The sequence below is a fragment of the Gouania willdenowi genome, chromosome 15 (assembly GCF_900634775.1).
Source record: "Gouania willdenowi chromosome 15, fGouWil2.1, whole genome shotgun sequence".
Classification (NCBI taxonomy): domain Eukaryota; kingdom Metazoa; phylum Chordata; class Actinopteri; order Blenniiformes; family Gobiesocidae; genus Gouania; species Gouania willdenowi.
In genome coordinates, this window is record NC_041058.1 from 18,181,095 (window position 1) to 18,193,272 (window position 12,178).

General features: G+C 39.6%; 1 protein-coding gene across 2 annotated transcripts in view; it reads left to right on the forward strand.

The window, feature by feature from the left end:
- slc35f3b (solute carrier family 35 member F3b) overlaps window positions 1-12,178 on the forward strand; it is a 78,221-nt gene that overhangs the window by 18,113 nt on the left and 47,930 nt on the right. The window contains exon 3 of one of the 2 annotated variants that reach the window (XM_028469329.1): window positions 5,748-5,783. The exons of the other annotated variant lie outside the window; for it this stretch is intronic. Within the exon in view, the coding sequence (XP_028325130.1) occupies window positions 5,748-5,783 (36 nt within the window). The remainder of the gene's footprint in view (window positions 1-5,747; window positions 5,784-12,178) is intronic. 2 annotated transcript variants of the gene reach the window in all.

Below are 12,178 nucleotides of genomic sequence, written 5' to 3' on the forward strand. Positions count from 1 at the left end.
TCACAGTGTACAAGAGCTGGCCTTTTGAAGGCTTTCCAAACACCTGCCGCTGCCAATGAACGAAAGGATGGATTTGCCCGAGATCACAAGCCAGTTTGATGAGCGTTGAAAACGCCTGGGCTAAAGCTGGCATCTGGACTAGGCATCAGAGGCTTCACTTGACAACGTGAATGCACAGTAGTTCTGCATATACAAACCAATCACCTCATCTTTTCATCTTCCACTTTTATAGCTCGCAGCTGTCAGCTAAATGTAACTACAGATGTTTTTCTACTTTAAGGAACCTGTGCTACATGCTTGAATTATTTACCCGCGACGGCAAAGTCATGCTTAATTGTTGTGCGTCGGAGAAGGCTCAATTATGTTCCAGCAGAATGATTCATAACACTGTATTCTGGTCTAATTGAGGTGTAGGGTCTCGGGTGTATTATTCTACCGTGGCAGAGTATTGTCATGCGTGTGCATTATTTCACAGTTCAAACAACAGTCTCTATGGCACCGTCTGTAACAAGGATGGGAAGAAGATGACAAACTCATATAAGGTTCTGTCACTGCTGGTCTCAAACAAGTAAAACCTAAAAAGTTCCCATTTTTGTTTTTAATTTTTAAAGCACTTACAATGTGACGTTTACCTCAGGGTCTGTTTATTCTCTTATGAAATCACGTCATTCATAAGCAAAAGAACGAGGACTGCATGGCCAAGTAACGCCTAATTAAGACACACTTTCTTTTCATTGTAGCTTTATAATGCAAATGTCTACCAGGAAATTATAAACGAATGTCACATCAAAATAATAACATACGAAAAAGAGAAATCGAAAATTCAGACAGGTGACGTAGTTGGAGGACAAATGGCTTTGCAACCTCATTTGCTCCTTTTGGGTTACATCAACTTTGATTGTGCTATTTTTACCAGCCTGTAGGTGCAGAAACCTGCAGTCCACAAGGACATGAACGCTGCATTTTCAGTGATGCATTCAGACATACAGTATGTGAGCGGCTTCAGATATGCAGGGTGAGGAACTTACAGTATGCGTTGTATAATTAATGTCTGTTATGCTTGTTAATCTTAAACATATTTGGTAGCAAAGTAAAAACCTACATCATTAACACATCTTTTTCAGAACTATATCAGATTTCACTAGGATTTTCACCATAAAATCAGCAGTTTATTTGATTATAAATCAACCTGTTATCATAAGGACATAATAAAAGACAAAGAAATGAGAAAAAGTCTTTTATCTAAACTTTAAGGTAAGCTCAACTACTGTATAAGATGTCAAGCTATAGTATCATGATCACGTACTGGTGAGATAAATTGCTTTTTTTGTACAACCACATAGTCACCACTACTTTGGCTGTGGCGGAAGCTTTAACAATGGCTATGAGAAACAAGCACCTGCTGTTTCAGGTGATTTTAAAACATACTTTAACAGCAGTTATTCTGCAGCTTCTCTCCCAGTGTGCAGAATGGCTGCTGCTATTACTGTAAATGTGCCAGACTTGTGCTTTTTGGGGCTGCCTCTGCTCATTTAAATCTCCTATCACATTCTTGCAGAGTGTAAATAATAAAAAATAAATAAATAAATACGGCCTATTTGCAATTTCATCTTATGTTCACCTAAATGCAACCCCTGCTAAATTACATTCAGTCCTGCAAAATTGCCACCATTCACCTTATTTATCACATTGATGTCTTAAAACTTAAAATATTTGTTTTTTATTTTCATGTCAAATTGCTTGGTGGGCGTGGCTTAAGTGGCTTTAATGCTGCTATAGGTTGCTACACAGTCAGTGTGTTTATTGAGACCACAGTGCCTTCTACAGGTACTTTGGGCTCTCTGCACCATGAGCAAATACAAAGAGAATCCTTGTATTTACTTACTTAGATTTATGTCATGATTAAAAACATGAATTCATGTATAATAGTTTGTGTGATCCTGCTTGCGAAAAGCTTAAGATACCAAAGTATCTTATCTGTCCTGTATATACAGATAACAAGCGGGGTGTATAAAAAAGTTAATGTTCTGGAAATTAAAGTAAAACTTGAGTGTTTAAAAAACTTCAAAGGAAGCCAGTAAAAATCCTTCAAATTTCTAGAATATTTCCACAATATACATGTCAGTAAATTACAACAAATCCTCAAGCTATTCAGACAATGATATAATACACAATTATTTAAAGATGATATTTACTGTAGGTTGACAACAGAGGGAGCCAGTGCCATTCATTGACAGAGAACTCTCTTCAGACACAGAAAAGACAACAAGCCTTAGGCAATTTCATAAAAGTCTTACTCTTGAATGTAGAGTAATTAAAATTTTAAAGAATTTGCCACTGATCTTAAATAATTATACACTGTTCAGTCAAGCATTGTCCATTAAGATGTGAAGTGGATAATAACTGTTCATTAGGGCACATGGGCTTATTAGTTAGAGAAATATATTTGACAGCAAGGAAAATATTTTGTTCTCAAAGTTCATGTAAGTAACAAATAAAGTTTTTTAGATCATAATTCTGCCATCCAAGAGATGCTTGACGCAGTCAAGCAGGACAGACATTTAAAGACGGATCATGGGTCAAGGCGGATGGCTATTCATGTGGAATCGTTGGATTTTTTTCTTAAGAATTTTGATAAGTGCTATGAGATGACTATTGTTGTAATTGGTGTAAAGTTTAATTGAATTGAATCAGGTTTAAATGAAACTTATAGCTGAACGTCATATGCATAAAGATGATACATTAAAAAAAAATGTCTTCAAATGTATCTAAGTGGCACCAGATACAACGAGAATAACATAGTTCAGAGGACAAAGCCTTGAGGAACACCATATAAGTACTTCACTAGAAGAAACCTAAAGAAACACTAAAGGAGCTGTCACTTAACTATGAGGTGAATAATTTTAGGGTTTCACCAGAGGAAATAAAACTGACCATTTACCTTTAAGATATGCGTTGATTATGGGCGGGGCTCCTGAAGCAAGTTAAGAAAACACCCACTTCTAAACTATGAAATCCAAAACTGCATTCTTGTGAGCAGACATTGGTGCACAATGGTCTCAATAAATTCACTCCATGCCTTGATTATGTATATTCAGGTAGCAGAAGGGCCACCTACCTTTTATTAAGATGGTATTCATCCTATTAGAGATGGAGCTCAGATCTTATTACCGCATCTTCATTAGGAATAACAAGGTAGAGCTCATTAGAGACACTTGTAAATTGTTAATTCACAGTTTTATCTCAGCACTAACAGAAAATAAACTGGAGCACCACAGTGGGGGAAAAAATAAATGACACCAATAATGTTAGTAATTGTACAACATGGCATGTGTATACCCTGAAGAAAGATTTACCAAAGTCATTTACAAGATAATGTTTGGAATATAACCTCACTTTTCTTTTTTTGATTTTTGTTTTGATTGAGATCAATTTCAGTTCCTTCACACGAATACTCTTGACTCTTCACTTGTACCTTTACTTCAAACATACACAAGGTTTATTAAACTCTGCAACTGTATCAAACACCTTAGCACACAACTACAGTAATCACCATACGTTAGAAAAGGGGCTAAAGGTGGATAGATCTGTTTGGGTGGAGAGTAATTTTATCGGAGTCCAGTTTGTGTGAATCAGGGGAAAACGGTTGTATTTCAACTTGAGCGGATTTAATTGACGCTATTAGATTTTATTAGCCCCGGGTGTAATTAAGTGAGAGTCCAATATCTCCAAGTGGCAGCTATTGGCTCAATCTGTTTTCCTGCACTGGGTTTTAGTGTGAGAGGAGGTTACTGGCTTTATGACCTGTCTCCTCACATTGAGGCTGTTTATTTCTGATTGTCCCGAACAGTGTGCACAATGAAGAGCAGGAACAAATGAGGAGCTATAAACTGTATATACTGATGCAACAAAAAAAGAGAGAGAAAAAGCAGTTTTTTTCTTTAAAGAGTAACTAAACTCCCAATCTACCTTTTTCTGCTGAAAACAAACATATTTGGGTATGAAGTAGAGTTGTTGATAATTTGATCCTTGTCCAATTCTTGACATTTTTGTCAAAGTATTTCAATTTGGCACAATGTTGTAAAAATCTATGAGTGACTGCCGTACCCTCTATGAGTTGAAACTAGGGGTGTGCAGTGCCATGAACCTGATGTTACAATACAATTGACGATATATCCCCATACTAAACAATACAATATATACATAGCGACATCAGTAATGACCAATTTCACCTGAACAAACACAAAAAGGTATGAAATACAATTAATTTCAAGTTTATTTAAACTTGTGAGAACAAGTAAATGGTAACTAACTGTAATTGAAGTACCAATATTAAAAAAAATTACATTTTTCAAAAATATTTGAACTATCGTTTGTACAACAGATTATGATTCTGTAAAGTTTTTAAATTATTTTAAAAGATGAATCGCATACATCTATAAAAGTGCCCAGTATGTTTTATGAAAATAAAGGGCAATCGACTTCCAAAGCTAAAGTGCATTGAGGAGTGAGGTAGTTTAACAAGGTCTGATGCGGTTCACTGACACCTAGCGACAGGCGTTTACGTGCTATGCATATTTAGTGCATATTTTTTTTTTATACGTGATTAATTTGGACATTTTTTGGATCCATACGATAATCGCACAGTGAAATATTGTGACATATATCGCCAAATCAATTTTTTCTTACAACCTTAGTTCAAACCCAGCTATTACAATAAAATGTCTCAATTGGCTGCGAAATTCTGTTTGTGACGTTTTGGAGGCAGTTTACATCATGAACCATCACTGTTGGCCCCGCCCCTCCTATCAAAACTAGCACCGGTCGACTCTGCAATCTGCGGCAAGTATTGAGTAGGTTGTTAGCATAGCATATAGTGCAATACTTTTTTTTAAATTTCCAGCATAGACCATTTACAGGTCAGCTAAAATCTTGACGATTAATTACTTTGTAACTAATAACGTTTTATTTATTTACATTTTTTATAAAAACGTGTTCTTGCACCCACTGTATCTTTTCTCCCAAGTACATTACAGCAAGCTCAAACCTTTCCTCACATTAAGCGAACGTGTTAGCACGCTCTGGACAGGTCTGCTGTCTTTCACAGGGCTAACACAAACAGACAATCAATCACACGTGTAAAGGTAATGTTAACATCCTTGTCTGACTTGTGGGAGGAAGCGTGGTACAAGCTGTCAGTCGTACAAACTCCACAAAAGAAAGTTTGCACTCACATCTTCTAGATTTAATGCTAAAAAGTATCAGCATTACAGTCAGTCTATCCCACTACACGCACGCAGGGATGGAAATCAGTGCAACAATTGTCAATCCCAGTGTTCATCACACATCTAAATTATGTGGCTTAGTTAGATCAGTTTGACATTGCTTATACCGTCATGAAAAATTCATGCTGCTCTTGTTCTGCAGAGGACAATTAAAGCAACAGCTCAAAATTGCACAGTGGTATTGATTTCTCCAACCACAACACATTGGCTAGATCTTCCTAAGGTATCATTAGTAAATGTGTTATATGCAAATGTATATTTAAAGTGTTACTATCATCATTCATTTAGATATACCATGTCAATTGTGACTGTATCTGTGTCATATCAGGTTTACATTCAAGAACCAAGTATTAAGTTCCAGAATTATAAGGTCGATCGATGAGAGTTTACACCGCTGTGCAGCTTTACAATGTAACTCAAATTAGGGGAGAGTGTAAGCATCTGCTTTCTCATCCATCACAGGGGACTCAGCAAAGGCCAGGAAATCAACAGACTGCTGTGAGTTGGACAGCAACACCTACACGTACTTTTACCTAATAAGTCTTGTCCTCTGTTGCTTTAAACGCTGTTGTTTAGAAATCAAAGCCACTTCTCCTCCAGGCCTTGCAGGTGTTAATAATAAGTATGAGACACACTTCTTTAGGTTCGTAATGAAACCTCGACTCTCCTGTTTGCAGTGTTTAGAAGTCACCTGGAATAAACCTCTAAATATTCAGACAAAACAAACACGGAAACTTCTGCCAAAATTGGGAATTAACATTAATGCCTACATTAATATTCATAGATAAATTAAAAGTTTCAACACGTTTGCACAAATACCTCAAATTCTTTTTCATAATCATAAAACGTTAGCTACTTCTGTTAAAGTATTTTCCTGCAACAGTGCATGGTCTCCATTATAGCTATGGACTTTCTCATGCACTATACATTGCTAACTGCTGAATTTAGCATGTTTACAATATAACAATTCCTGATTTTAGTTGATGGTATATTGGTTTTTTGTGTAAGTAAAATAATCATGCAAACATAACATATGAACTCAGTGACGCACATATGAAGAGGAAGGCACAACACAATAACACACAACTGCTCCTGTGTGTGGAAAATTCTACATATTTTGTGTTTTTTCCCTACAAAAAAGTGTCTATGACAAAAGGGCCTAAAAACATACTAAAATAACCAAAACTTTATATATATGGTTAGATCTGAAGTTGATGAAAAGATCTGAAGTGTTAAAAGCCTATATGAGGGAGCCATTTTTGCTTCCTTGTATATGAACAGTTAAGACATTTAAAATTAATAGATGCTTAATCACACATCAATAGATGCATCAAATAATGTCCAAAAAATGATGAATTGATGGTAAAGTATGATAAACTACTCCACTCAAATTATTTTTGAAAATATTACACAAACTTGCATGGTCATTATTCCTTATTTGTCACCTAAACATTACCACGTTCTGTCGCTGTAAGCAAATAATCCCTGCTACATTATCATTGTGAAAATTAGAGAGTCAGTCTACAGCATGGGTAACTGGCGGTTGGGGCGCTTTTGTGCAGCCCCCAAAGTAAATGCACACAATAAATTCCAAGGCACACAAAATATTAGAAAAATGCATAAAAACACCACAATACTACACAAAACTACAATACACACACAAAATGACTCAAAAAACATAAAATATACAGACAAAATGACAACACAAATACACTAAATGACTCCAAAACACAAAACAAGAACATCAACATTCATGCCAGCATTTAGAATAATGCTGATATACAATTATAATTACATTTTTGCGCCCCCCCCGGCAGTGATGAAAGATTGTCCATCTCTGCTCTGCAGTGTTAAATATTCCGAAATGTTATTCAGCAAAAGCACGAGTCAGCTTTTAGCTTTTATGTCCATCGTATTCACCTGTGCGCTTCCAACTCTTCTGGCGTCTTTTACATAATTGAAGGCACTTTGTCTGCTAAAAACAGCAATGATAGGTTTAGTCCTTGACACACCAAAAAGGTACTGTGAACTCTTCTGTTGCAGTTGATTTTTAATGTGCAGATAACCCTGTGACCAAATCTCCATCCATCCATCCATCCATCCATCCATCCATCCATCCATAATATGCCAGGGATGTTTCCTTTTAACCACGAGCAAGAACATTAGATGCAAAGATTCTGACCTCCGTGGCCACTTCCCTCATTATTCAGCATGAATAAACAAGTACATGAAAGAATAACTGATTCCTGTTCCAGATCTCACCATCTCTGGAAAGAGAGTTTCAAAAAGCCATGCTGATGCAAGGACCTCAAAAGATACACAGTTATTGCTCCCATACACTTGTCTTTACACAGCGCCAAAGGGAGAAGGTTATCATGTGGCATCTGGGAGCTTGGATTGGTTTGATCCAACAGATAAAAGTCTATGAGTCACTGACTGCGATCATTGAATGATCTAATCTACGTCACTCATTTCGACCTTCCTGTATTTTCTATCTGTTATGCACTCAAGAAGAATTTGTCATTTTGGCCATGGAAGGATCCTGATTATTCATGAAATCATTTCCCAAAAACAGCTTGCCTGCCGAAAAAACCTAGATGGAAACTCACACATATACGTTGTAGGAAGATGAGATGAGTTATTATTAATGGGTTATATAACTGAGAATATTAATTATGATTATTAATATTACTTCAAATTTGCGGGGTGCCACTCCTTTTAACAGGAGAAATATGTCTAAGTTTTTAGACTAAACTCATCAATGTGAAACCAGGGAAAAGTGAATTCTACCAGACATCTACACCATCATCACAGCTTTAATGAATCAGAGGAATCAAATATTATGTTTAACCTTTTATTCAAAAGTCAACAATTAACACAGTCAAAATATCAATTGAAATGGGATAATTAAATCATGATAAAATGCATTTCTAGGCTAATAAAAGTGAGGATTATACGTAATAAAGTGAAATCACTAATCTAGAAGGATGCTAATCTACTAAATATTGAATAAAAATGCAGGATACATATTCAATAATAAAATCATGAAATCAAAGAATAAAATAAAGAGAGCTCATAACAAAGAGAGGAGGACGGACAAGGGGGAGACGAACAAACATGAATGAGATGTACTGTGTGTGCAGCATGTTGTTAATGCGTGTAAGTTTGTAGTTATGGAAATATGTATGTGATCTATTGTGGATGAAGTTGCTGATGAAAGTTCATTCTTGTACCTTGGAGGTGAGGTCAGGCTGGACCTGGAGGTGCTGTTGAAGCAATGTAGCAGGACGTGCCACCGTTGGTTCTGTTTCGGTTCCACAGAATTTAGCCCCTTCAGCCGATCCGGGCGGTTAGGCCTTCGCAGCTGGCTTCGATAATGGCTCTTGGCTAACCACAACGGGTCGCGGGCCGGGCTTCCTTTCGGCTGTTACGCACGTCCCTCGGTGCCGGATTCGTCCGAACCAAGCAGCTGTTGTCTCAAAAATCTAACTGTTTCTACCATGGCATAAATGAAAGCTGGAACATGAGGGAACACGGGTGAGCCTGAACGCCCGCGTCCAAAACTGTTGTTTCTGGTCGCGCGTCTTTTTTTAAAGGGCGTTTGGTGACGCCTTTTGGAGGAGGCGTCTTCGTTGATTATTCTGTGATCATGTCGGTGATTGGTCAATGTCTCTGCTTTCAGCTTGTGGGTGTGTCTTGGGTGTGTGTGAGTGTGAGACAGAGACAGACGACAAGGGATGATTCTAAACATAAAAAAATGCCTAATAATTAATTCCACATATTTCAAAACATCTTTTCAACATCATATCCTGAAATATCATGTATTACGAAAGAGTTTGATACCAAACACGACTAGGAAATAGCCTCGAATCACTTTAGGAACTAATTAATGCATTTTACCTGTAATTACTCATAACATAAATGTCAAAAATCATGTTATGCCTCCTCTTAACTATACGGTCGCAGTAAATACCTCAAACTAACTTTTGTGATGTTTTTCTGGTAATTTTAAGCACTTTTAAATGATAAACACTTTAAAATAGCATTCTGTTGGTTATTGTCTTGCATGAAACGAGTGTGATTGAACAGCAATATTTGTAATTCCAATTTCTGGAGAAATCATTCCACAACAATGTTTTCATTTGTAATTTTTCAGTCAAACACATGTTCGTTGTTCTCATTTCTAACTTTTCAAACATAATACAATTTCTTTGTTCTCCTTTCTTCACTAGGAGACCTCTCAGTGAAGGTCTGGTAAGCGTCTTCCTGTGATATCTCACCACAGGGGGTCAAAGGGCATTGGGACCGTTCTTTGAACTTATAGCATCCCACAGTATCTGTTTGATAAGGGGGAGAAGAGGGATGTTCTTCTTTTGATCATAAATGTCGCAGGGAGGTAATATAGGGGAAAACTGTCCTTGGATTCTCTGGTCCTTTTGTTTGGCCGGAAGGGGAGTCGTAAAAGAAGGGTTCATACTACGTACTTCAAATAGCTGGTTCAGTCTTAGCGGCTCCGGTATTGAGTTCACAGACCACATAGTGGGGTTAGTCCTGCATCTCAGAGTTACGGGGGCAGTTGTGTTTACACAGTTCGTGATAACACAAAAACAGGCTCCTTGGTTAATTCTTGCTAGCAAAGGGGGAGGCTTTACGCTTGATGTGGTTTGTTTCCTACATAATCCCCCTGTTGATAAGGTTTCAATGCTTTGAAGCTCTTATCAAATAGTTCTTTTGAGGAAACAAAAAGGGAACGAACCTTCAAGTTGACAACAACTAGAAACAGGTAAAGGTGTGTTGAGGTCCTCACACACCCTGACGAAAGTTCAGGAGTGACAAAAGTCCAACGTCCTTGTTGGAACTTGGAGGTGTTTCCCCCTGTAGGGTAGGGAAATCACTCTCACCTTGACGTTGAGATGAGCAGCATTGCCAGGAAGTCAATACTGGAGGCAACGCTGGGAGGTTGAAGCAAGAGCCCCTGGTGGTTGAGGCTGGAGCCCCGGAGGTTGAAGACTGGAGCCCTGGTGGTTGAAGACTGGAGCCCCTGGAGGTTGAAGGCTGGAGCCCCTGGAGGTTGAAGGCTGGAGCCCGGGAGGTTGAAGGCTGGAGCCCGGGAGGTTGAAGGCTGGAGCCCCTGGAGGTTGAAGGCTGGAGCCCCGGAGGTTGAAGCCTGGAGCCCCGGAGGTTGAAGCCTGGAGCCCCTGGTGGCTGGCGTTGGAGCATTGCCTGGTGTTAATGCCCGTGGGCCATGGAGGTAGGAGTTGGGCGACCATGGAGTCGATTCTGAGGTGCCGCTTGGCGGTGGGCACCCGTAGACCAGGAAGACAGACTAGGTGTGTGTACTATATGTTGCTATGTGTCCCTCAACAATGCTCGGTGCGAACATGTAATTTGGGATCAGCAGTGTGGGGTAACATAAAAGTGTACACATAAGCACATAGATAGCGTGGTATCGGTCAGTTACTCCTGGTGCACATCAATAAGACAAAGACAAAGCATGCAGGGTATAAAAGAATCAAATCTAAACACACAAAAATAAATCCCTAAGGGATCTTAAACTGAATGAGAGAGAAAGAAGAAAAGTTTTCTTTTGCTCTGGCTAAATTTGGCCTGTGCCTATATAATGAGACGCGTTGTGGTCTCGGTAGCAGGGTGTTAGATATGCTAATGTTTGGGGCCTGATCAATGGGATGGCTGATTGGAAGTTTACGGATCAACCAGCACGGTTAAGTCCTGACCCTCGGGCGTGTCCTCGGTGGGACCAGATAGCGTAGTGGATTCTAGTTCCTAGTTCTTAGTTTATGTCGTCCTTGAGGTGGTAGATGTTATTGAACGTGACGACTGGTAGGTTAATTAGGAATGCTATCTCTCGGTTCGTAGGGTTTATTCAGCTCGCGGTTGATGGCTTGTCTGTTGATTTTAGTGTTCTGTATAGCTTAATTTGGTTTTCGGTGGACCCATTTGAGCTTTGATTCGGTTTTTGTGCTCGGAATCTTTATTTGGTACACCACTGGAGACAGTTTATCGGTGACCAGGTAGGGTCCTGTTCATTTGGGAAGAAATTTCTTCTATTTATTTATTTATTTTTTCAGTTTGGTTGCATGATGATTGGTTTTGCCGGCGGGCGGAGCAACGCTATAATACCAGACGCGGTCTCCCACCTGTAGTTCCTCTTGTGAGGCTTTTTGGTCGTAGTAGGTTTTACGGCCCTTCGCGCTCTCTTTGAGGTGTTTTTGAGCAAACGCGAACGTAGCTCGGAGGTGGTTCTCAAGATCGGTCGTGTATTGGTGGGTGGTGTAAGCGGTAGCGGTGTTAGCTTGGTTTTGGTTTTGACTCCTCTGTGTCTGGCGTAGGGCATGTCATGGGCATGTGCCAATATCACCCCCCTTTGGTTCTGTGGGACAACGAACGCATGCGTTTGGGAGTCTGCAGAAACATGGACCAAGGTGCCCTTGACTGTCTGTAATGAGCGACGGGCAGCGAACAGATGGCTGGGTGTGGAGGCAAAGTCCGAGGAGACTTTTAACGTTATTGGGTCATTGTCGGTGAAAGCGGGTTTTACCGGTGCGATGACCCGCGAAGACGATGGGGCGTCGGTCTCGGCAGCCGCACGAGAGCGCGTAATAGCATTCACTGACAACGGGTGGGGCTCAGCGAGCTGGGTGGGGTCAAAGGACCAGGGTGTTCCTGATAGCGCCCTTTCTTTGGCGAGAGCATCGTTGATGTGTCTGTTCTGAAACGCAAGACCATCGGTAGCGAGGGGGTTGTTGGTTAATGCGCACAGGGAGGTACTTCTGGTCGTTAGAGTACGGTCTACGGTTTTAGTAGCCGGACGCATTTGGGCCGGAGACCGGCTTGGGGTCTCCTTTAGAGCCCGAGAGTGGTTCAGTTGGTAG